This window comes from Cyanistes caeruleus, chromosome 11, assembly GCF_971803275.1.
Source record: "Cyanistes caeruleus chromosome 11, bCyaCae1.hap1.1, whole genome shotgun sequence".
NCBI lineage: Eukaryota > Metazoa > Chordata > Aves > Passeriformes > Paridae > Cyanistes > Cyanistes caeruleus.
Window position 1 is genome coordinate 19,553,255 of NC_141711.1, and position 24,425 is coordinate 19,577,679.

The 24,425-nt window shown below is 49.7% G+C and overlaps 1 protein-coding gene across 1 annotated transcript; it reads left to right on the forward strand.

The window, feature by feature from the left end:
• Positions 1-5,952: 5,952 nt before the first annotated feature.
• Positions 5,953-23,095, forward strand: LOC147651078 (uncharacterized). Its single transcript, XM_086846674.1, has 19 exons — positions 5,953-5,984; positions 15,443-15,696; positions 15,743-15,961; positions 16,311-16,379; positions 16,747-16,818; positions 17,015-17,092; positions 17,183-17,272; positions 17,598-17,669; positions 17,783-17,842; positions 17,934-18,023; positions 18,473-18,580; positions 18,867-18,938; positions 19,532-19,630; positions 20,449-20,520; positions 20,609-20,680; positions 20,767-20,865; positions 21,310-21,417; positions 21,877-22,033; positions 22,562-23,095. The coding sequence occupies exons 1-19, from the start codon at positions 5,953-5,955 to the stop codon at positions 22,803-22,805; spliced, it is 2,067 nt and encodes a 688-aa protein (XP_086702800.1). The 3' UTR covers positions 22,806-23,095.
• Positions 23,096-24,425: the final 1,330 nt, after the last annotated feature.

Here is a 24,425-nt window from a genome sequence, read left to right on the forward strand (position 1 = left end):
GCAGGCACTAAACGATGAATCGAAGTGTAATTATACTGCAAAAGATAATATGAAGTAACTGGAGCTAAATAAGAAAAGTCACAACCTATAATCTCAGTAAAATTGCATACACAAAAATTTGAATGATTCTTAGTATCCACTACTATGTTTTCTACAAGCATACTATCACAAGCAGTTCTCAAGCATACACATCCATTGCCTACATACACAAGCACTCTTTCAGAAGTGTCATTAGGATGGATTTCAAAATGACAGATATTCTGTTCCGTGTCTAAACAAATGTCTTGAGCTTTGATTGCATTACTTTCACAGATAAACCCTTGTTGTTCCCGGACAATACAATTTTCTAAACCAACAGTTTGCCATTTCCCACCAATCTGACGGGCCCATTCCCTCTGCTCTAAAGGATAGAGAACAGCTCCATCATGATTCAGCCCCAATGCAATGATAGGAAAGATTGAATGTACTGAAGCATTACGTATTGTCAACACAAAAGCTGTGGCTGTGTTTGCGGTGGGATCGTAGGTAAAATTCACCAAATTCCACCAAGATTGAAATTCCTTTTCAAAATCATTGGCATTGTCCCAGACTATTTCCCGAATCTCAGTGGGAAAGGTGCCTTCTTCACCCTCTCTGATAATTGATGCAGCAAATGACTGCATCCACAACTGGGCCTGAATACAGCTAAGAGCCAGAGAAACATTGTTTTGGGTAGCACTGAGTGCATCAATTATTAATTTGTGATCATCTACGTTTACCCTTTCCCAATTTGGTAATATGTTTGATAGCAACCACTGTTGGGTTCCCAAAGCAGTTAAAGATGACCTCAGTGGTTGTTGTATTTTGGTCAAATCTTTAGTTGCAACAGCCAATTTATTCATCAGTACTTCTGAATCAATACTATTCAAAATTCCTAGTCCTGATCCCACGACACCGGTTATATCTCTTGTCATCCGTTTGTGAAAAGAATTTCGCTTTCGCAACCAGGTTGTCCACCCCTCAAAGGAAGTTTGCAAAAAAGGTGAACAAGCTGGCTGAATCTCTGAGACATTGTTTTGCATTAGTAATTTGACTTGTTTGATAGACCATGCTGGATTAAATAGCATTTGTTGTTGGCCAGTTTTCCTGATTACATAGGGTCCAATTTCAGAAATTTTTGGAGTCAATCTAATTGGTGGCTGTGTGGTAGGTAGTACAACCTGAACATTAAGCTCTCCCCAATATTTGGTATTGTTTTTACCACACACGACTTTGGAGGACAATTGTACAGCCGTTAAATTCAGCCAACAATCTTGATTCCGAGTTTCACAAGATATAACCTGGCCACGAGATCCGGCAACTTGACTGTGTACAGGCTCAGTGTGGGATCTGGTACTCAGTCTGCAGCGTATTGAAACATCATCACCTTGAGTTAACAGAAAAAAAAACATTAGCTTTGTCATTTAGCACAAAAAGGGGTATTCACACCATGGTATGTGATTATTACACTAAATATAGGCTTTGTTACAGCATTTATTTTAAATCTATAAGTTCATGGTTTATCTGATCTTCATGTCCCTCGGTGTTCTTCTGTAGAAAATAAACAAAACAGAGTCTGCCACATAGGGGCAGGAGATTAAAATGATGGAATTATCCAGTGGGTGTTTATCCAATGCTCTATCCCCAGGGCATTGGAGGCTACCCATGCATATTCTCCTGTAGTTCTTTTAAAAGTTTCAGTTTGGACTAACCAAGATATAATCCCCACTCTTACCAGCAGAAAGCGTAGAATTTCTTGCCACTTTTCCTTTTGCCATACTGGAATTCTGTTTACTTCCCAGTCCTTTTGTTGCCAAAAAGGAAGCCACTTAGTATATCCCTTGAACACAGCATAGGAGTTAGTGTAGATACAGACAGGAGAGGTATTCTGTGCCTCACGCTGGAAAACACTCCAAACAGCTCTCAGCTCTGCAGCCTGAGTGCTGCTTTCTCCCTCAGTAATGATTTGTTCAGCAGAGGAAAGGTGGAAGGCTACTGCCCCGCACCTCCACACCTCTCCCTCTGGTTTGGCAGAGGTATCAGTGAACCAAGAGTTTGCTGATTGTTTTTGCTCACTGTCCAGAACCTGTGAGTGGTGTTGCTTTGGCCCACTGCCCAGAATCAGTTGAGGGCAATGTGGAGCGCTTGGTACAATGGGGCTGGAGTCCTGCCACTGAGAGACCAATTTACTTAATTTTTCAAGCGGCAGGTTAACCATTAAACCCTTCGGTACCCCTTTCTTCACCCCCAAGTTCCACCAATATTGTAGGCTAGAAATCAGCCTACCCTTTTCTGTTTTTATGTTGGGAGGGGTTTCTTTAATTATCAAGTCAGGTTTGTCATGGCTGCTACTTAAGCTCTCAGTTTTTTGTATCACCTGATTTTTTACAGCTCCTTCTGTTATTGAGAAGATGTTAGAGTCATGTTCAATCTGGGCATACCACTTTCTCACTGAGGCCCTCTGGGCCACCCCGTCAGGGTGGAGAGTCCCAGTAGTGATTGTCTTAGTAATTTCAAAAGGGCCTTTTAATGCAATTGGTTGTTGTTGTGTAATTTTTTCTACTTTTATGAGAGCTGGATTAACTACCAACAATCCCTTTTCCCAGGTAGTGTACCTCTTTTCAGTATCTTTATTTTTTATTACTTCCTTTTCATCTCCTCCCACAAGGATATCATCTATGGTTGTTTGGAGGAGAATTGCTGTAGGTTTCAGTGATTCTGGAAGACCACAAATTAAAGGGGTCATAATTTCAGCTTCCACAGGTAACAAAATTGGTGATTCATAACCAACAATTAATTTTCTTTCATGAATCAGTTGTAGACAAGCTGCCTTATGAATGTTTTTGAGAATTTGGTCTGGGGAGCTGGTTAGAACTACAGGATCTCCCCTTTCCAGGGGGTTAAGTCCCCCTGCCCAATATGCAGCTCGCTGTGTTAGGGACCATGGGTTGCGGTTATCTCCTGTTGTTAAGAAAACACCATGTCCCCAGTAACCGCTTGCTTCTTGTTCAGATAATCGAATTTGATCTCCCCCTGTGAGAGACACTCGAAATACGTATTCTGTCTCTGACTCGTGAGGGAGACGCCCGTACTCCTTTTTTAACTTAGCCAATTCAGTAGCAGTGTACGGGATTTCTTTAGTGGTTATATGTGGATCAAGATCTTCATCATTGATATAGTTATATTCTGTTTTAATCAAAGGTCTTATTTGGGAGCAACAGTTTTCACCACAATTTTTTCCAAATGTAATTCTGCTTGAGGATATATGTGATTTATCTGAGGAGTTTCTTTTTCCAACGACTCCTTAAAGGAATCAGCAGACTGTGAATTTTTGGCACACTCCTCACTCAGAGCAGTTCGTAAGAAATTAATTTCATTTTGCAAACTTTCAACTAAATTTTGTAGGGATTGTATAATTACATTCTCTTCCTGCCTTCGTCTCGTGTGAGCCTCTACAGCCGATGTAAGACAAGCTCCCAAGACAGAACAAATTATGGTTTTATTACGGCCAAATTTGAACTTTGCCTCATGTTGCAGGGAGCAAATTCTATCAGTGACATTTTCCAGGTTGAACCAATTATTTTGAGCCCATTCTTCCCCAGCTGGGGAGGGCTTAGCATTGTGTTTTGCTAACAAAGCAATGAATGCAGCTTTATCTTTTATACTAGAGTTTTCAGAGTGCTCACTCATGTTTGTGTGTGTGAAGGGTTCAGTACCACTACAGGGAGGTAAGACTTAAGTTACACACAGACGCGGCCTTTGCCACATCACCCTTCGCGTCCCTGTATGGATGAAGAGACCAAATCTGCTTGGGAGGCACCCCTTTATGTTAAAATTCAAGTTGTCTCTTTACTACACCAAGCAGTCAAAATTCATCAAAAACACAGAACAGTACACAGAACCACTACAGGGAGGTAAAACTCAGTCACACTACATCAGACGCAGCCAATGCTGTGTTCCCCCCTGCTGTGGGTGGAGAGACCAAATCTGCTTGGGAGGCACCCCTTTATGTTAAAATTCAGGTTGTCTCTCCGCTACACCAAGCAGTCAGCATATAAAAAACCAGTAAGTCCCACCTTTTGTACTCAAAGATCCCGCGTAAAATTCTGAAGACAGAGCCCTCAAATGAGTGTAGGGGTGCTTTTCACCTGGGCGTGTGCAGTTTGCGAGAAATTCGAGTCGCCTCCCTTGCTTTCTAGACACTGCTCACCAGCGTGGCAGGCTAGGTGCGGATGAAGCGAAACGTCCTTCCCCTGATACAGACTGCACAACAACCTGCAACCCCTTCTGTCTCTCAGAATCCTGTCCGTGACGCCAATTTATGTCACGATCCGCAAGGTGGGATTCGTGATGTGGTTCTTTTAGCCGGTCTTAGAGTACAAAAGATTATCAGCAAACCAAGAACTTAAACAAGAAAACGCAGTTTATTGAGTGCTCATCAGCACTAATATGCGATAGAGGGAAAGAAAAGAGAAAGCAAAGCATAAGGAAAAGAGAGTAAGGGGATTATAGCTACCAACGTCGAAGTCCACTCAGCCATCCAACGACGCAGAGTGTTCTGTCCGTTGGGGAGATCTCAAAGGAAGGTAAGTTTGGGGTATAATTTTATAGTCTTTTGCAAAGCGAGGGGTGCAGGGCCAAAACCAGATGAGATTGATGATCATTGTGATGAATTCCATTGCGCAGGGAGCAGGTGTAGGGTACAGAGCGATCCATGTCTTGCAAGTCTTTGCTCACCAGCAGGAACAAGGACAAGGTGTTGTGGAAAACCCATTGCACAGGGTACCAGGCACAAGCCTCTGCTCACCAGCAGGAATGAGAGCCATGAGTCGTGGAAAACCCGTTGCGCAGGTTACCAAGCCTCTGCTCACCAACAGGAACGAGAGCAGTGTACTGTGCAACCTCCTGCAAACAATCACTGAGCAAACATCCATTTCAGCTAGGCCCAAATCCCCAAACCAAGTCCCTTGTGATATTCAGGGTCTCAGTCTCTGTCCTTGAGACGGTTGTGAGACAGATGAGGGAATCTTCGGACCGTCTCTTACAGATGGGAAACCCACTTCTGCCCTGGCAGCACGAGTGCGTCAACTCAGGGAGGGAACCATTAACCAGAAAGGTTCCACTAAAGTGAAGGTAGCCTCAACGTCCCGTGACCAAACTGCCAGATATTACATAAAAGAGGATGATCCCCTTGAAGGAACCTCTAGCATGTATGCCCAGGGAGGAGAGGATGACCAGTGCTGGAGGGGCCCTGCCTCTAGCCAGGAAGAGGCACGGGAAAACCGGGTCTTTTGGACGGTGTGGATCCGATGGCCTGGCATATCAGAGCCACAAAAATACGAAGCTTTAGTTGATACTGGTGCACAGTGTACCCTAATGCCATCAGGACATGTGGGGACAGAACCTGTTTCCATTGCTGGGGTGACGGGGGGATTGCAGCAGTTGACTCTGTTGGAAGCCAAGGTGAGCCTGACTGGGGAAGAGTGGCAGAAACATCCCATTGTGACTGGCCCAGAGGCCCCGTGTATTCTGGGCATAGACTTCCTTTGTCTAGGCTATTACAAAGACCCAAAGGGACTCAGGTGGGCTTTTGGAATAGCTGCTGTGGAGGCAGAGGACATTAAGAAATTGAACACCTTGCCTGGACTATCAGAGAACCCATCTACAGTAGGACTCCTGAAGGTGGAAGAACAGCGAGTACCAATTGCCACCTCGACCGTGCACCGCCGGCAGTATAGGACAAATCGAGATGCTGTGATCCCCATCCACAAGATGATCAGAGAGCTGGAGAGCCAAGGGGTGGTCAGCAAAACCCACTCCCCCTTCAACAGCCCCATCTGGCCTGTGCACAAGTCTGACAGAGAATGGAGATTGACTGTGGACTATTGTGCACTGAATGAAGTGACTCCACCGCTGAGCGCTGCCGTGCCGGACATGCTGGAGCTCCAGTCCAAAGCAGTGAAGTGGTACGCCACTATTGACATTGCCAATGCATTTTTCTCCATTCCCCTGGCAGCAGAATGCAGGCCTCAGTTTGCCTTCACGTGGAGGGGAGTGCAGTACACTTGGAACCGACTGCCTCAGGGGTGGAAGCACAGCCCCACTATCTGCCATGGACTGATCCAGGCTGCCCTGGAAAAGGGTGAGGCTCCAGAACATCTGCAGTACATTGATGACATCATTGTGTGGGGGAACACAGCAGTGGAAGTATTTGAGAAAGGAGAAAAGATCATCCAGATTCTGCTACAAGCTGGCTTTGCCATCAAGAAGAACAAAGTCAAAAGACCTGCTCGAGAGATCCAGTTCCTGGGAGTAAAGTGGCAAGATGGATGGTGTCAGATTCCCACTGAGGTCGTCAATAAGATCGCTGCAATGTCTCCACCCACCAGCAAGAAGGAAACACAAGCTTTCCTACGTGCCATAGGTTTTTGGAGGATGCACATTCCTGAGTACAGCCAGATCGTGAGCCCTCTCTACATGGTTACCCGAAAAAAGAACACTTTCCAGTGGGGCCCTGAACAGCAGCAAGCCTTTGCTCAGACCAAGCAGGAGATCACTCATGCAGTAGCCCTTGGCCCAGTCAGGACAGGACCAGACGTGAAGAACGTGCTCTACTCTGCAGCCAGGAACAATGGCTAATCCTGGAGCCTTTGGCAGAAAGTGCCTGAAGAGACTCGAGGCCGACCACTGGGATTCTGGAGGCGAAGCTACAGAGGGTCCGAAGCCAACTACATTCCCACAGAGAAGGAAATCTTGGCTGCCTATGAAGGAGTTCAAGCTGCCTCAGAAGTGTCTGGCACAGAAGCACAACTCCTCCTGCACCCCAACTGCCAGTGCTGGGGTGGATGTTGGTTAGCAGACAGTTGGTCAGGACTATACACAGCACAATTACCATAAGCAGTTTGTTCCATGCAAATGACAGCATGCCTGCAGAATCACAGCTAAGGCTTTAAAGTTAAATGAACTTTTAACTATGATCACATTAACTCTTGAAGGGGGAATACTTACACTTTATACTAATATCTTTTCTAAACTTATCAATAACCTACAAATAACAATTATCACACAAGCTACACTCTTTATCTTAAACTACTATCTAACTACTTTTAACACATGTGCTCTGGTATTCATGCAATCTAAGCGTGAAAGCAATTTGCTTAAAGGGTAAAATACAATTACAATTTGCTTTTATATACAGTTAGATGGAGTCTCTATACTCTTCTAGATCTTCTATAAAACTCTTCTCACAAACAATGATTTAACGTGATTCAGTCTTGGAATATCCGCTGCTCCTGTGATGTCAACTGGCAGCTGATCGGTGACTGACTGAGGGCATCGATGTTCAGCTTGTTCTTCACATCTTCTAAATCTTAAAACAGAGAATAACTGAAAAAAATCGGTAGAGACACAACATCATAATAACAACATGAAATTTCTGTTGGCAAACTGTCTGTGTAGAGCTCAGACACAAGTGTGTCCTGACAGCTCCACTTCTGATCTTGTTTGGAGTATTAAGGCTGTGTGGTGACGTCTGTGTTTACTGGATCTCATGTTTTCAAAGGCAGACAGTCTGGTCAGATGAACAGGTGACCTTTTTTCAATCTGTTAACAAAAAACACAGGCATTTCTCCCCTTGAAGTTAATGAATTACATTAATCAAATGCTTCTAAGGCATCAATTCCCCCCATTTTTTAAAGAAAAAAAATAAAAAAGTACATGGACTGCCCGCTCTGCTGCTGCTCTCTGCTGCTGTTATCTCTAGAAGGTTTGAGCAAAGTCTCCGTCATCCCCCACACACTCTCGCAGAGAGAAAAACGGAAAGAAAAACCTCACAAAGGTAACTTTAACAAATGCAGTTCTTTCTCTCAATATTTCTCTCGTTGTTCACAGATAGAGGAAAAAGGGCACGATTTTACAAAAACAGGCAATGTTACACGAAAAGCCTCTCAGGGCCAGGTGGTAACAATGGTGACCATTGCAGCTTATCAACTTTTAATTACAGTGATAAATTTCGAAGTTAGCAATTTTTTGGCTGTTTTGTCTCTCTTTGAAGCCACCTGTCTGAGACACCTGTTTCTGCTCAACTGCTTCTGTAATTGTCCAGCATGGCCTTGGAGATTTTTTTTCTGCTCTGCCTCTGCCCTGGGGGTGCCTTTGTTCTCTGCACACACCTCAGTCCTTTCCCCCATGTTCCCCTGGTCTGGGTAGAAACCAAGCTAAATTTGGCTTCTCTTCTTCCAGGGTAGTAAAGTTGGAGCTTAAATAAGACTGTAGTGTTAAAAGTGTCTCCAAAAGTGAAGCAAATAGTTCAGGACGTATCACATCCTGCCGTAGCTGAACAGATTCTGTTTGTTGTTTCAGCATTTGCTGTGGAATTTCTTTCTCATTATTTTCTTCTCTCTGACTCTCCCTCCCTCTCTCCAAGGACGGCATAGACAGGAATGCTCACCCAGCAATGGGAGGTAGAGACGGCTGCTGTGACACAGGTAGAATTACAGGGCTCACAGCCTCAGCATATCTCACTTTTCTGTTTTTTAAGGTATTAATTACAATCTGCCAAGTGGGACCGAGAGACAGAGTGTCCTTGCTTTTCCCTGTAATTATTCTCTGTCACAACAAATCTCCTATATCTTTCGATTCTTCCGGGCACCCGCGCCTATTATCTGTAGCCCATAAAACGAGCTTGTCCAGGTCTTATCCCCTGACTGCTTTGCCTTGTTTAATGAGAATACTCAGAAGCAGCTTTTTCGCTGACGCAAACTCAATTTCCATGCTAACAGCACATGGCAGGGGGAAGGTCACGACCCCTGTCGTGGTTTTAAACTACTAACTAAGAAAATTACTTACTTCTTGCTGTGAGATATGGATTAGAATAAGAGCAAAACAGGCATACAACTTAAAAGGGGAAAAAAAAAGAAAGTTTATTGACAAACCACAGTAATAAGAACACCAGAATAAACTTCCAGAAAAACCTTTCCATCTCCTATCTACTCACTATTCCCTTGTACACATGACAACAGAGACAAAAACTCTGGAACTCTGATGGTTAAAACAGTCCCAATTCTTGCTAGTCTTTTTACTAATCTTTATAGAGAAACAGAAGTTTCTTCCTGTTAATTTATGGAGTTTCTCACAAGAAAACTATTTTTGTTATAGTTTTCTATTGCCTTAATGTTAGCTGTCTAGAGATGCTATTATTAGAGTTCACTCCTTCCATTCTCACATCACTCTGAGGTGTGTATGGGCCATGCGTCTAGAGATAGCATTTTTAAGGATAAGTTATTCAAAGGCAAAAAAAGAAAAAAAAGTCTTCTTCATCTGTTTCTGTGAGCTTCACCAGAAAACAGTTTTCTCATGGCCTCTCAGGGCTTCAAATCTCTCAACAGTTTTCTCATGGCCTCTCAAGGCTTTTAATCTCCCAGTACTTCACTATACTATAATTACTCTTTACTCAAATTTACACTTTGAACACTATTCCTCTCTAGATCCTCTATCATGAATTAAAGGAGTTCTTTTCAGGACTTCATTGTCCATCTCCATAGTTTTAACAGGGAGATATTTCAGCTTAATTAAAGCATCTTCTTAATTCTCTACCTTCCTTGAAGCTTCTTTTCTTTCCTGTCACTGGTAGTTTATAAAGTCTCTTTTCATGTTGATATCTCTCTCTCTCTCTCTCTGGATAAAAAGATTAATCCGCAAGTCTCATCTGGGTAATGAAAGAGTTAACATCTTGCCCAGGCTTTTGTAGATGGTTCGGTGATCTCTGCCTAACAGGAGCTGGAGCCGTCTGCGATGGGAAGTTCCTCATGGCTGCTCTAGAGCGTGTAGTCTCTGCTCCAACCCGCTGCAAGTCCAGGGTTTCCCTCTTTCTTCACTGGGCAGTTTCTAGTGAATTAGTTACAGCAAAACCTGCAGCCGAGCCAGAGATCGGCTCGGCCCGGCCCGGGCCCGAGGAAAACCTTCCCCAGGCCCCCCCATCTCCCGGCCGGGAGACGAGGCAGGCCCGGCCCCATCCCCGCCCGGCCGCATGGCCTGGGCAGGGACGGGAGGCCTGGAGCTCCGGACCCTCCACAGCCAGAAAACAAAGAGAACCCAGAGAGCTCTGCTTTTACATTTTAAGGTAGGGTTCACAAGTTGATCCCACTTTTCAATGGCCTAAACTGCTGTCAATTCCCAGCAATGACCGATAACTGGTCAGGAGAAAAGACTCCAAGCACTTCCCAGCAACTCCAACTCCCTTAAAGGTAAAGTAACTCCATGACATTCCACCCCTTCAACTTGTGAACCCTTACCTAAAAAATTATCAATTATATTCAATATACAACTTAACACAATAAATTGTCAGAAAAGAAGAAACAGAACATTCACTACTTTCCACCCCTAGACTTTCATTATCACTGTTATATATAAACTTAAGACAATCATGCTTTGCTCTTAATTAACCTTTTATCTCACAGTAACACTATTAATGTAGTGGTCTAGATTTGCTAATTTTGTCTGCCCGCATTCTCCACCAAAAAATGTCGTGGTTTTAAACCACTAACTAAGAAAATTACTTACTTCTTGCTGTGAGATATGGATTAGAATAAGAGCAAAACAGGCATACAACTTAAAAGGGGAAAAAAAAAGAAAGTTTATTGACAAACCACAGTAATAAGAACACCAGAATAAACTTCCAGAAAAACCTTTCCATCTCCTATCTACTCACTATTCCCTTGTACACATGACAACAGAGACAAAAACTCTGGAACTCTGATGGTTAAAACAGTCCCAATTCTTGCTAGTCTTTTTACTAATCTTTATAGAGAAACAGAAGTTTCTTCCTGTTAATTTATGGAGTTTCTCACAAGAAAACTATTTTTGTTATAGTTTTCTATTGCCTTAATGTTAGCTGTCTAGAGATGCTATTATTAGAGTTCACTCCTTCCATTCTCACATCACTCTGAGGTGTGTATGGGCCATGCATCTAGAGATAGCATTTTTAAGGATATGTTATTCAAAGGCAAAAAAAGAAAAAAAAGTCTTCTTCATCTGTTTCTGTGAGCTTCACCAGAAAACAGTTTTCTCATGGCCTCTCAGGGCTTCAAATCTCTCAACAGTTTTCTCATGGCCTCTCAAGGCTTTTAATCTCCCAGTACTTCACTATACTATAATTACTCTTTACTCAAATTTACACTTTGAACACTATTCCTCTCTAGATCCTATATCATGAATTAAAGGAGTTCTTTTCAGGACTTCATTGTCCATCTCCATAGTTTTAACAGGGAGATATTTCAGCTTAATTAAAGCATCTTCTTAATTCTCTACCTTCCTTGAAGCTTCTTTTCTTTCCTGTCACTGGTAGTTTATAAAGTCTCTTTTCATGTTGATATCTCTCTCTCTCTCTCTCTGGATAAAAAGATTAATCCGCAAGTCTCATCTGGGTAATGAAAGAGTTAACATCTTGCCCAGGCTTTTGTAGATGGTTTGGAGATCTCTGCCGAACAGGAGCTGGAGCCGTCTGTGATGGAAAGTTCCTCATGGCTGCTCTAGAGCGTGTAGTCTCTGCTCCAACCCGCTGCAAGTCCAGGGTTTCCCTCTTTCTTCACTGGGCAGTTTCTAGTGAATTAGTTACAGCAAAACCTGCAGCCGAGCCAGAGATCGGCTCGGCCCGGCCCGGGCCCGAGGAAAACCTTCCCCAGGCCCCCCCATCTCCCGGCCGGGAGACGAAGCAGGCCCGGCCCCATCCCCGCCCGGCCGCATGGCCTGGGCAGGGACGGGAGGCCTGGAGCTCCGGACCCTCCACAGCCAGAAAACAAAGAGAACCCAGAGAGCTCTGCTTTTACATTTTAAGGTAGGGTTCACAAGTTGATCCCACTTTTCAATGGCCTAAACTGCTGTCAGTTCCCAGCAATGACCGATAATTGGTCAGGAGAAAAGACTCCAAGCACTTCCCAGCAACTCCAACTCCCTTAAAAGTAAAGTAACTCCATGACAACCCCTCACTTACTCCTCCGCCTTCGGTCTCCCCCAGAGACCTGCCTCCTTTTTCCACATCTCACCGCGCCGTGTCTCACTGCGCTCAGGTCGCCTATTCGGTACCGATCCACGTCCGCGGCTTCCAGCGCCCAGATTCACTCCACCGGCTCCACCACTGAATCCCCTCAGCCCATGAGAGGTTCCTGTTCGGAGCGCCAGATATTGAGAGACTATTCACAAGTCTTCACAGAAGTAAAAGTGAATGCCATTTATTTCTATCTTTAGCACCTTTTATAGTGTTTGCCAGGACCTGTGGTCTAAGCAAGTTACTATTGGCTAATACACACTGGTTTACATTTTTTCTCTTAGACACAAGGATATTGTTTTTCTTCATTCTCTCTGCTTCAGGGAAGTTTCAAGGACATTAGCCTTTAATATCACGACTTATGCCAAAGGCTGGTTTGTGCAGACAGGCCTTTACTAAAATATCATGCCCACCTTCTGTTAAAATATTCTCTACACCAGTGTCTCCATCTGCCTGCACTGTGCAGCCACGGAGAAGAGCAGAGAGGGAAGGGGCCAGGCTCAGGGCTGTGCCCCGGGGCTGTGCCTTGCATGGCTCCTCTGCTGGCCTCAGGGAGCCTGAGCTGCTCCTGCTGCCACTACCAAGCCCTGGCTCTGCCTGAGGCTCGGTTCAGAGCTGCTGGCAGCACAAGGAAGACCATTCTCCCCTGACTGCCATGCAAGGGGCTCCTTCCATCCCAGTGTGGGGCCACTGCAGGCACGTGGTCCCCCTGCCCCTGCTCCTGAGGGGAAGGCAGAGATGAGGGAGTGCCTTGGAGGGCAGCAGTCACCCAGGTGCACTCCATGCCCCTCTGGACTGAAGGAGAATCTTGAGCACTCTCCAGGACCTGTCCTGTCCTGCCTTTCTTTGCAGCTGAACCTGTTAATGAAGGTGATCTGGCTTATCAGCCCACGTCCTGAACTGTGCCCCTGGGATCCAGGAGCGATTCTCTGCGAGATGGTGAGGGTAGGTCAAGGCTTTTCCCACTGGGAGAGCTGCCATCTCAGAGCCCCAAGGTCAGCCCCAAGAAACGGGACTCGTGCACCAACATCCCTCCCTCTGCAGCTGCTCCCAGAGCTGGCCCTGAGTGCCCGGAGGCCCAAGGCACAGGAGCAGCACCGAGTGGGAGCCCTGCCATGAGCCCAGGGCCATGCTCCCAACTGGGCAGGGCCTGCACTGGCTCCTGACAGGGCCTGGCTCTGTCCCCTTGGGCTGGGGGAGCTGTCACAGAGCAGGGAGGGTCAGGGGTGCCTCTGGCTGCTCAGGGATGGCTTTGGCCTGAGTCCCTGGAAGGAGCCACTGCCCAAGCAGCTGTGCTGTCCCCGGGCTCTGCTCCCGTCCTTCTGGGCTCTGTTGGGTGGCACAGCCTGTGCCAAGGGGCAGCAAGGTGCCTGCAGGCCCCAGCTCAGGGGGAAACAGAGAATGTCCTGGCCGTATCCAGCGTGCTGCCAGCTCAGCAGCAGAGCACAGCACGGGCTCACACTGCCCGTTGCTCCCACAGATGGAGCCAGCACCACAGCTCATGTTCCTGATTCCCAGAAGGTCATTGAAAGGGCTTTCTGTCAGGGAACACGCTGCTAACTAGAGATAATGGCCATGGTGGTGGTGGAGAGCTTGTCTTCATGTTGTGCTGCTTTGGAATCTGGTGTTCCTGGAGGAGAAAATGGTGAGTGTTTTGTTCATCTTTCCATCAAATAACTTCTTATGGAAGTCTATTGTAGACAGGAAACATTTCCAAGGAGTCTGCTGTGGACTTGTGGGGAGTCAGTGGTTATCCAAATAACTCTACTGAGAGTTCTGCTGCTGCCCAGGCCTTTCTTTGGCCCCTTCACTGCTGGGCCTTGTCCTGGGGAGCCCGCTTGGGCTGCAGCCAATGCTGGCTCCCACTGAGGCTGCCTGGCCAAGAGCAGCCCCAGGAGCAGCAGGCAGAGGCAAAGCAAGGTGGGCAGGAGGAAGAGCAGGAACAAGATTGCCCTTGAAATGCAGAGGCGCTCTGGGGCCTGCTCCTGGCCAGGGACCCTGCCCAGAGCCATCCCCTGCTCGCTGGGGCCTTGAGGGGCAGCTCTGCAGCTGGGCCAAGCTGTGCCAGCAGCTGCAGCCGTGCTGGGGAGCCTTGGCCGCTCTGGGCCCTGCTGTGCAGGAGGGTCTCTGTGTGCCAGCGACAGCTGGGGGCCTCAGCCACCTCCTCTCTCCACAGGAGCACTTCTGGACAGCATTTGAAGGACAGTGGCTGCACTAAACACCCAGACAGCTTGAGCAGCTCCTCTTCAGTAATGAGGGCCTGGGCAGCTCTCGCAAGAGCTTTGAGAAGAGGACCCCAGAGCAGCCATCCCAGAACAGGAGGAATCCTTCTATAACCCTGTAGATCCCACGGCCAACTCTTCTCCCCATGGGTATCCCCAAGCTGCCTTCATTCCCTTTTTTGATCTCCCTCTGCCCCAGCCTAGCCCATTCCTTAGTTCTTGTAGAGACCCCAAGACCAGCCCAGTACCCTCCAGCCCCAGCTGGGACCAACATGGCCCTTCCTCTGTCCCTGAGCCCCTCTGGCCCTGCCCTGTAAACAACACTGAAGGTGAGCCCATCTGCCAGTGTAGGTGATGGCCCCTTCTTCTCTTCAAATAAAGAGATGGAGCTGTTAGCCCAGTGTCCGGCTGGTACTGCCAGCAAAGCCCACACAGCACCAGCCCTGGCTGAGCTCCATGTCCAGGAGCTGCCAGGGCTGACCACAGTGTGGGCAGGCAGGAGCCAGGCAGGGGCTGCTGTGACCAGCGGTGGGGCCCCGAGGGGCTGGGGGAGTCCAAGCTGAGCGTCCCTGGGCTGAGGGCACATTTCCTTCAGTGGCATCACCTGGGCCTGCACCTCCTCCACTGGAGTGCCCAGGAAAAGAGGGAACCATCAAGAAAAACACCAGGGACACAGCCTGACTGTGGACATGATTTTCTGAACCTGAGAGAATTTCATGCTCTCGGGAGCTGATTGCTCCCAAGAGAAAGTCTTTTGAGGAGTTTTTCTCTCTCAAGGACTGTTTATGAAAATAAGCTTTTGTTTCCTAAAACAAGACACATATTTTCTGAGACTGTTTTCTCTTGTCCCACCAATGAGATGAGGGAGGTATTGCTCCTTCTACCAGTGTCAGAACACCTGTGTGTGATCGGAACCCTCGTTCTATAGTTCGTGTCCTCTAGCGACACCTGACCAGCAATGTCAGCAGACAAAACCAAGGTTTTGTTTAGCAATGGCCCTTTGATGAATTAAAAGATTTACTATCAGGGCACCCAGATGGGAGAACACTCGAGGGGTACAGCCAAGGCTGTGAGGTCACAGCAGGCTCTGGGGTTACACAGGTTGAGGTCACGACAGGCTCTGAGGTCACAGAGGTGGCAGAGCCCCGTGGTTGCACAGCACCACAAGGACGGAGCAGTCAGTCCTTGACTGCGACTGTTGCAGCAGCGGCGACAGCAGCAGCGGCGACGGCAGCAGCGGCGACGGCAGCAGCGGCGACGGCAGCAGCGGCTACGGCAGCAGCGGCTACGGCAGCAGCGGCTACGGCAGCAGCGGCGGTGGCAGCAGCGGCTACGGCAGCAGCGGCTACGGCAGCAGCGGCTACAGCAGCAGCGGCTACGGCAGCAGCGGCTACGGCAGCAGCGGCTACAGCAGCAGCGGCGACAGCAGCAGCGGCTACGGCAGCAGCGGCGGTGGCAGCAGCGGCGGTGGCAGCAGCGGCGACAGCAGCAGCGGCGTTGGCAGCGGTGCTGACACTGGGACAGCGTTGTGAGGACAGTGGTGACAGCAAGAGCTGGAGGACTGGCAGAGGGCAAGGCACCATGGCCTTTCCTCTGCGCCTCTTCCTCCTGCTCCTCCTGGCAGTGGCCCTGCCTGACAGGGCTGCCCAGGCTGCTCCCTGGCGAGCACAGGGAGCAGGTGAGCCCATGGCCTGGTTCCCCTTTCTCGGGACAGCACTCCCTTCTCCCTGGGAAGCGTTGGGAATGGTTTTCCCCCGGGCATAAGGGAGGGTTTCCTCTGTGGGAGGGAGAGAGTCCCCAGGGGCCCTGGGCTGCTCCTGCCACACTGCCAGGGATGTTGCAAAGGGACTGCAAAGAGGGTGTTGAGAGTGACCACAGCTCCCCAGGTCCCTCTGCAGCTCTGACCATGTCCATTGACATCTGGCTGCCAAGGCCTTACCCAAACCCCTTGTAGTGCCCATCCCCTAAGGCAGAAGGGGATCCCAGAATGCACCATGGACATGGTTCTGATCTGTGCTCCAATCTAGATTGGAATCATCACATGGATTACGCGGAAGTAATGAATGATGGCGTGAAATTCCTGGAGGATGTTGGAGGCAAGTTCTCAATTCCCCTTTTTACTTACAGAACAATCAATGTCAAGGTGGCAGGAGCTCAGCCATGTGCCACTTCCCTTAACATAATCTCAGGGGTGATACGTTTTTTAAACCTTGTCCCACTGGAGCCCTGAGTGATCCCACAGGATTGCTGTCAGTGGGAGGAAGGAGCATTTAGCTGTCAATCTCCTTCCCATGTGCAATGCCAGTGTCTCCTTCCGTGTGCTCTGTGCAGCCATGGAGAGGAGCAGAGAGGGAAGGGGCCAGGCCCAGGGCTGTGCCGTGCATGGCTCCTTTGCAGGCCCCAGGGACCATGAGGATCTCCTACAGAGCCACAGCAGCTGTTCTGTCCTGCCTTTCTTTGCAGCCAAGCCTCTTGGTGCAGGCGATGCAGCTTCACACCCCACACCCAGGACTGAGTCTCAGGGAGATGGCGAGGGTAGGTCAAGGCCTTTCCCCCAGGGAGAGCGGCCAGCTCAGAGCCCAGAGCTCGGCCAGGGCAGCATCGCTGCAGGTGCCAGGACAGAGCCGTGCACGTGTGTGCCCTTGGCCTGTGTGATCCCCTCACCTCTCCTGCAGCTCAGTGCTGCCTGTGCAGATCAGCAGAGATGAGAGAAGCTTCTGTGGCTGTTTAGTTACAGGTGTGTCTGCAGGGAGCGCTTTGCCAGCTCCTGGGATGCTTACTGCAGACAAGCCCGGCTCCCATCGCAGGGGTAAGTGGTGTGACCCTGCTGACCCCACAGCCTGAGCAATGGTTTTGTGGAATCCATTCCTGGAAATTTTTCTCTAAGGTCCTCCAACAGGAAAGAACAAAGCTACTGGACACAAAAAACCCCATGAGCCATCCAATACCAGGCAGCAAATGCTGAAGGAAATGCTGCAGGGAGCACAAGGTGGGTCCATGTCCCTCAGCCTTCTCCTGAGACTCAGCAGCTGGGGGTTTTCTCTGCACATCTGGACACTGGATCTGAGTGATCCCACAGCATCGCTGTCAGTGGGAGGAAGGAGCATTTAGCTGTCTTCTTAGTCTTCTTCCCATGTGCAATGCCAGTGTGTCCATGTGCTCTGTACAGCCACGGAGAAGAGCAGAGAGGGAAGGGGCCAGGCCCAGGGCTGTGCCCCGGGCCTGTACCTTGCACGATTCCTTTGCTGGCCCCAGGGAGCCTGAGGATCTCCTACAGAGCCACAGGAGCTGTTCTGTCCTACTTTTCCTTGCAGCTAAGCCCCTTGGTGAAGGTGATCTAGCTTCCCTACTAACATCCAGGACTGAGCCTCACGGAGATGGCGAGGGTAGGTCAAGGCCTTTCCCCCTGGGAATGCTGCCAGCTCAGAGCCCAAAAGTCATCCTGCTAGCAGAGATGACAGAAGCTTCTGTGGCTGCTGAGATACAGGTGTGTCTGCAGGGAGGATTTTCCCAGACACTTTTCTGGATGCTGCACACAAGCCTAGCTCCCATCGCAGGGGTGAGTAGTGTGTCCCTGCTGACACCACTGGATGAGCAATGATTTTGTGGAATCCATTCCTGGGAAATTTTTCTCTAACGTCCTCCAACAGGAAGGAACAAAGCTACTGGACACAAAAAACCCCATGAGCCATCCAATACCATGCAGCAAATGCTGAAGGAAATGCTGCAGGGAGCACAAGGTGGGTCCATGTCCCTCATCCTTCTCCTGAGACTCAGCAGCCAGGGCCTTTCTCTGCACATCTCGTCACGCCGTTCCCAGCACAGCAGGAAGGGATCCATGGCAGCCTCGCTGTCCTGCTGCTGCTTTCATGGCCTGCAGGGCTGTTTCCCAGCCTGGCCTGGCTGCAGCTTCTCCCCAGCCTCTGCAGGAAGGCATTTGGCATCAGCTGACAGGGAGCCCAAAGTGCACCTCAGCTATGCATACCCTGAGATCCCCTGCAATTCCCCATCTTAGGGTACACCAGGAATGCTGGGTGTTTAGAGAAGGAAGGGTCCTGACCAGTCCCAAAAGTTGATATAATTTCCTAATCCTTATCTATGTCTTTGACCAGCATTCATTCCTGAAAATGCCACCTCCCATCTGTGACACAGTTCCATCTGATCCGGTTGTAAAACTTTCTTTTTCCAGAGAAGGACCAGAAAGCTGTGCTGAAGGCGGTGTTTCCCAGAGAAAACAGTGGCTCATGGTCAGCGTCTGCTGCAGGAAGGGAGGCCATGCCAGGCACAGTCTCAGAGGGTAATTGCTGTGTCCCTGGGCCTGAGCCCTGCTGAGGCTTGACCTGTACATCTCTGCTGCTTGGCAGTGCCTGCCCTTCAGGGATGTTTCACAGAGCATGGAAAGGGTGTTGAGAGTGACCAGGAGCCAGCCCAGAGTTCCCCAGGCCCCTCTGCAGCTTTGGCCATGTCCATTGACAATGTGGCTCCCACAGCCTTACCAAAACCCCTTGCAGTGCCCAGTTCCCTAAGTCTGAAGCGGATGCAAGCACACCATGGAAATGGTTCTGATCTGTGCTCCCTTCTAGATTGGGATCGTGACATGGAGTACATGGAAATGCTGGTCAGTGGTGGTTTGAAGACTTTGCCAGATACTGGAGGCAAGTTTTCAGTGTCTCTTTCTGCACAGAATAATCAGTGTCAATGTGGCAAGAGCTCACTCATGTGCCATTTCCCTTAAGAGTCTGAAGATTGATGGATTGTGGAAACCTCACCTTGCTCCCTTCTGGAGCCCTGACTGATCCCACAGGATTGCTGTCAGTGGGAGGAAGGAGCATTTAGCTGTCAATCTCCTTCCCATGTGCAATGCCAGTGTCTCCTTCCGTGTGCTCTGTGCAGCCACAGAGAAGAGCAAGAGGGAAGGGGCCAGGGCTGTGCCCTGGGGCTGTGCCTTGTGTGACTCCTTTGCCAGCCCCAGGGAACCTGAGCTGCTCCCGCTGTCGCTGTCAAGCCCTGGCCCTGCCTGGGGTTCAGTTCAGAGTTTCTGGCAGCTCCAGGGTATTCTTTCTCCCCTGACTGCCATGCAAGGGGCTCCTTCCATCCCTGTGTGGGGCCACTGCAGGCACGTGGTTCCCCCTGCCCCTGCTCCTGAGGGGAAGGCAGAGATGAGGGAGTGCCTTGGAGGGCAGCAGTCATCCAGGTGCACTCCCAGCCCCTCAGTACTGAAGGAGAAATGGAATTGCTTTCCATTCAGGTCCTCCTGCATGGACGAACCAAGACATAGAAGACGGGAAATCCCTGGAGGCATCCCGACTTCTAGACAAGATGTTGAGTGATCTGGAGACACACCGTGGTGGGTGTAATTCCCTCAGCAGCCAGGGCCTTTCTCTGCACATCTGGACACGCCGTGCCCAGCACAGCAGGAAGGGATCCAAAGCAGCCTTACTGCCCCGCTGCTGCTTTCACGGCCTGCAGGGCTGTTTCCCAGCCTGGCCTGGCTGCAGCTTCTCCCCAGCCTCTGCAGGAAGGCATTTGGCATCAGCTGACAGGGAGCCCAAACAGCAGCACTGGCCATGCACACCCTGACACCCCCTGCAATTTCCCGGTCTCGGGGTAATTCAGGTGTAGGGGCTGTTTGGAGGAGGAAAGGTCCTGGCTAATCCCAAACTTTGATATGATTTCCTAATCTTTATCCATGATTTTGACCATTATTGCCTCATGATGATGCCACCTCCCTGGAAGGAGAACAGTTCTGTCACATCCAGCTGTGCCTCTTCCTTTCTCCAGAGATGAAGAAAATGGCTTTGCTGAAGGCGGTGTTTCCCGAAGGAAACACGGGACCATGGGCAGCCTCTGGTGAAGGGAGGGAGGTCATGCCAGGCACAGTCTCAGAGAGCAATTGCTGTGCCCCTGGGCCTGAGCCCTGCTGAGGCTTGAGCTGCCATCTCTGCTGCTTGGCAGTGCCTGCCCTTCAGGGATGTTTCACAAAAAGGGTGTTGAGAGTGACCAGGAGGCAGCCCAGAGCTCCCTAGAGCCCTCTGCAGCTTTGGCCATGTCCATTGACATCTGGCTCCCACAGCATTACCCAAACCCCTTGCAGTGCCCAGATCCCAAAGGCAGAAGTCGATCTCAGCACACATTGGAATGGTTCTGATCTGTGCTCCCTTCTAGATGAGGGTGCTGAGACAGCTTCTCCAGCAGCTGGGATGGAAGATGGCTTGGAACCATTAGGAGGTTCTGCAGGTAAGTTCTCAACTTCTGCTCAGAGCATAATCATTAACAACCTGTCAAGAAACAGGTGACAGAAGCTTCTGTGGCTGTTGAGTTACAGGTGTGTCTGCAGAGAGGACTTTCCCAGCTACTTTCCTGATTCCTGAACGCAAGCTCGGCTCCCATCGCAGGGGTGAGTAGTGTGTCCCTGCTGAGCCCACAGGCTGAGCCCTGGTTTGTTGGACACATTCATGTGAAATGGAAATACTTTCTGTTAAGGTCCTCCTAGAGGGAGGAACAAACCTACAGAAGATATCAAGTCCCTGGAGACATCGGAATACATGGATGTGATGCTGAGTGATCGGGACAGACGTCGTGGTGGGTGCATTTCCCTCAGCAGCTGGGGCCTTTCTCTGCACATCTGGACATGGTGGCACAGGAAGAAGGGATCCATGTCAGCCTGGCTGCCCTGCTGCTGCTTTCATGGCCTGCGGGGCTGTTTCCCCAGCCTGGCCTGGCTGCAGCTTCTCCCCAGCCTCTGCAGGAAGGCATTTGGCATCAGCTGTCAGGGAGCTCAAGCTGCACCTTGGCCATGCATACTCTGAAATCCCCTGCAATTTCCCAGTCTCAGGGTAGATCAAGAGGGGCAGCTTCAGGAGGAGGGAGAGTCTTGTGTGTGCCAAAGAGCCGTGGATTTTTCCTGATCAAGCAATCATGACCAAGACATGGATATGTCTTTGACAAGTATTACTCCCTGAAGAAGCCACTTCCCCGATGGGCAGTAGATCCATCTGATTCAGCTGTGCCTCTTCCTTTCTCCAGAGATGGACCAGAAGTCTTTGCAGAAGGCAGAACTTCCTGCAGAATGCAACAGCTTCATTCCAGATGCCTCTACAGAAAGGGAGGAGATAGCAGACAGTGGCACAGAAGGTATATTGCTGTGCCACGTTCAGCCAGGCTGAGCAGTCCTGCTGGGGCCCCTCCGTACGAGACACGTCTCGAAACCTGGGAGCGGCTGCATTGGGTGTCCATGGTGGGGAAAGGGCAGAGAAGGAGGCCAAGGCTCCAGTGTGTCCTGACAGGGCCTGGCTCTGTCCCCTTGGGCTAGGGGAGCTGTCAAGTGGAAGGGAGGGTCAGGGGTGGCTGTGGCTGCTCAGGGATGGCTTTGGCCCATGTCCCTGGAAGGAGCCACTGCCCAAGTGGCTGCGCTGTCCCCGGGGTTCTGCTCCCGGCCTTCTGGGCTCTGTTGGGGGGCACAGCCTGTGCCAAGGGATGGTAAGGTAGACAGAGAATGTCCTGGCTGTATCCAGCATGCTGCCAGCTCAGCAGTGGAGCACAGCTTGGGCTCAAGGCTGCTCATAGCTCTCACAGATGTTATCACTACAACAGGAATCGATATTAAGGATCCAGCGCCCACCTCTGGAATTGTCCGCCCGCAGGACGTTCGGAAAACCTGTGTGATAGAGTCAGTTGTGACAGTTATCACTGTGCAACTTGCATTTATATGCTGCTTTTTTGGGATCCGGAAAGTCTACAAGATCAGACGGTAATTTGTTGATTTTTCTCCAGTATTTTCTTAAAACTCTACACACAGCACTGGGAGCCTGACACATAGGCATGCTGCTGTGCACTTGTTTGTAGTCAATGGTAGTCCACAGAATTCTGCTGAGAGTTCTGCTGCTGCCCAGGCCTTTCATTGGCCTCCGAATTGCTGGGCCTTGTCCTGAGGAGCCCACTTGTGCTGCAGCCAATGCTGGCTCCCACAGGAGCTGCCTGGCCAAGAGCAGCCCCAGGAGCAGCAGGCAGAGGCAAAGCAAGGTGGGCAGGAGGAAGAGTGGGAACGAGATTGCCCTTGAAAGGCAGAGGCGCTCTGGGGCCTGCTCCTGGCCAGGGACCCTGCCCAGAGCCATCCCCTGCTCACTGGGGCCTTGAGGGGCAGCTCTCCAGCTGGGCCAAGCTGTGCCAGCAGCTGCAGCCATGCTAGGGAGCCTTGGCCGCTCTGGGCCCTGCTGTTCAGGAGGGGACCTGTGTGCTAGTGGCAGCTGGAGGCCTCAGCCACCTCTTCTCTCCACAGGAAGACCTCTGCAACTCCTGCATCCTGGCGAAGAATGTGCCACTCTCCCTCATCCACAGGAAGCTTGGAGACTGTCTGGTTTTACTGTGCACCTAAATGGTCTCAGAAGCAGGATTTGCCCTGTAAAGAAGAGCACCAGCACTCCCGGCCTCCCCCACAGTCCCCCAGCCCGGCTGTGATCCCCATTTCCCCTGAGATCCCCCCACCTCCTCCCCTCCCAAGCCAGCCGCCCTGGTCCAGCTAGGACTGAAAGTGGGCCAGCCACGGTAGGCCTTGGGCCACCAAGAGCTTGGGGCATCTGCTCTTGGCTACATATAACACTTGTTGCCTATGGGTAACAACCAGAGGCAGTTTTCTTACTGTTTTTCATTCAATAGGAAGGGCTGAATATTCTTCCCAAGCCCTCCTCCTCGTTTGCTCTTTTGACTTTTATGCTTCTAGGTGCTGGCTTAATCTCTTAATAGAGCCCTATAACTTTGCATGTTTTCCCCACCTACTAGGCCAAAAAAAAGAAATAAAAAAATTTTCAATTTATATTTCATTTTTAGTGTGATTGGTTCACTCAAATTTGGAGCAACTCCTTTTCCATTTCCCTTTTCCATTCTATCTACAAAAAGTTCATCTGTACATGCAAATCAACAGAATTACTGAGATTTGCCTAATGCCCAGAGGAGAATTTGGCACAAAATATTCTCCCTGTGTACTGCCCAGCAAGGAACATTCAGAGAAAAATACAGTGGCAGCTGAGGCTCGTGGAACTCCCAGAATCCTGGGCCTGAAGAGGAGGCAAACACAACCTGGCAGTGGCTGAGGGCACTTCTCCTCACAGACTCCTCTGCATGTGTGTCCCTTCAGGAGGGGAAAGCTTTTAAACCTTAGCCTTACCTTCCTCCTGTGCTAAAATGTAAGGCTTCTCCTTACATTTACAGAGAAAATACTGGGCTACAAACAATTCTCCATTCCTCACCAAAGCTACTCAGGTACTCGACTTCAACAGCAAAACCAAATGTGGTCAGAAATTTCCCATCAAAGCCCATTTGCAGAGAAACCTCACCATATGTTAGCAAATATTTATTAGCACCAGTGCACGCAAGAGATTGCTCCTTTTTTGTCCCAGAGAGAATATTAGAATCATTTGTTCTTGACAGGACTCCTTGGACAGCCCCCAGAGCCGCCTCCTCACCACGCCTTGCCTGGGCTGTTCATGCAGTCTGGTAGCACCACCTGACTTTGCCACCCTGTCCAGACCTTGGGCACGGCTGGTGCCACAATCCCCTCTGGTGCCACAGTCCCCTCCTGGCTCGTGGCGTGTCCCTGCTGCTGGAGGAACCCTGCTCGTGCTGCTGCCTGTTCAACCAGACCGGTGTGCTACTTCCCAGACAAAGAGAAACTAAAGTCACTGCTTTGGGCCTCTTAAAACCCACATAGCAACAGCATAAAGTCACCTCATCTACAGAGGTGAGGAGGCCTGAGTGAGCAGAAGGTCAGCTTTCAAGCACACTAGGTTTTTAATTTAGTGGACTCACTCAGTCATTCACAAGCCCTACTTGTCAAACTGGACTGTGTCATGCTCTTGTCTTGTTCGTGTTAGAGAGGAGTCAGGGAGAAATTAGTTAAGAAACCAGAAACACTGAGGGCGCTTAGGCTTGGCTGACAAACGGAGCATGGCGACACCAGCCTACTTTGCCTGCATCCCTTTTCCTGCTGGATAAAAGTGGACACGGCTCCACTGAGGGCACCGTGGAAATGGTTCTGATCTGTGATTCCTTTCCAGCCCAGACCCCGTGCTTATCCCCTCTCCCTAATAAACCTGTTCCTGGGAAGTATCACCGAGAGGGTCTCCTCCATCCTTCTGCCATCACCC

Excerpts from the sequence above, each read along its gene's own strand:
- LOC147651078 (XM_086846674.1), top strand. The coding sequence starts at position 5,953 with ATGCTGGAGCTCCAGTCCAAAGCAGTGAAGTG. Across the intron at positions 16,380-16,746 it reads ATTCCTGGAGGATGTTGGAG|CCAAGCCTCTTGGTGCAGGC; the intron begins GCAAGTTCTCAA and ends CTTTCTTTGCAG. Across the intron at positions 21,418-21,876 it reads AGCAGACAGTGGCACAGAAG|GAATCGATATTAAGGATCCA; the intron begins GTATATTGCTGT and ends TCACTACAACAG.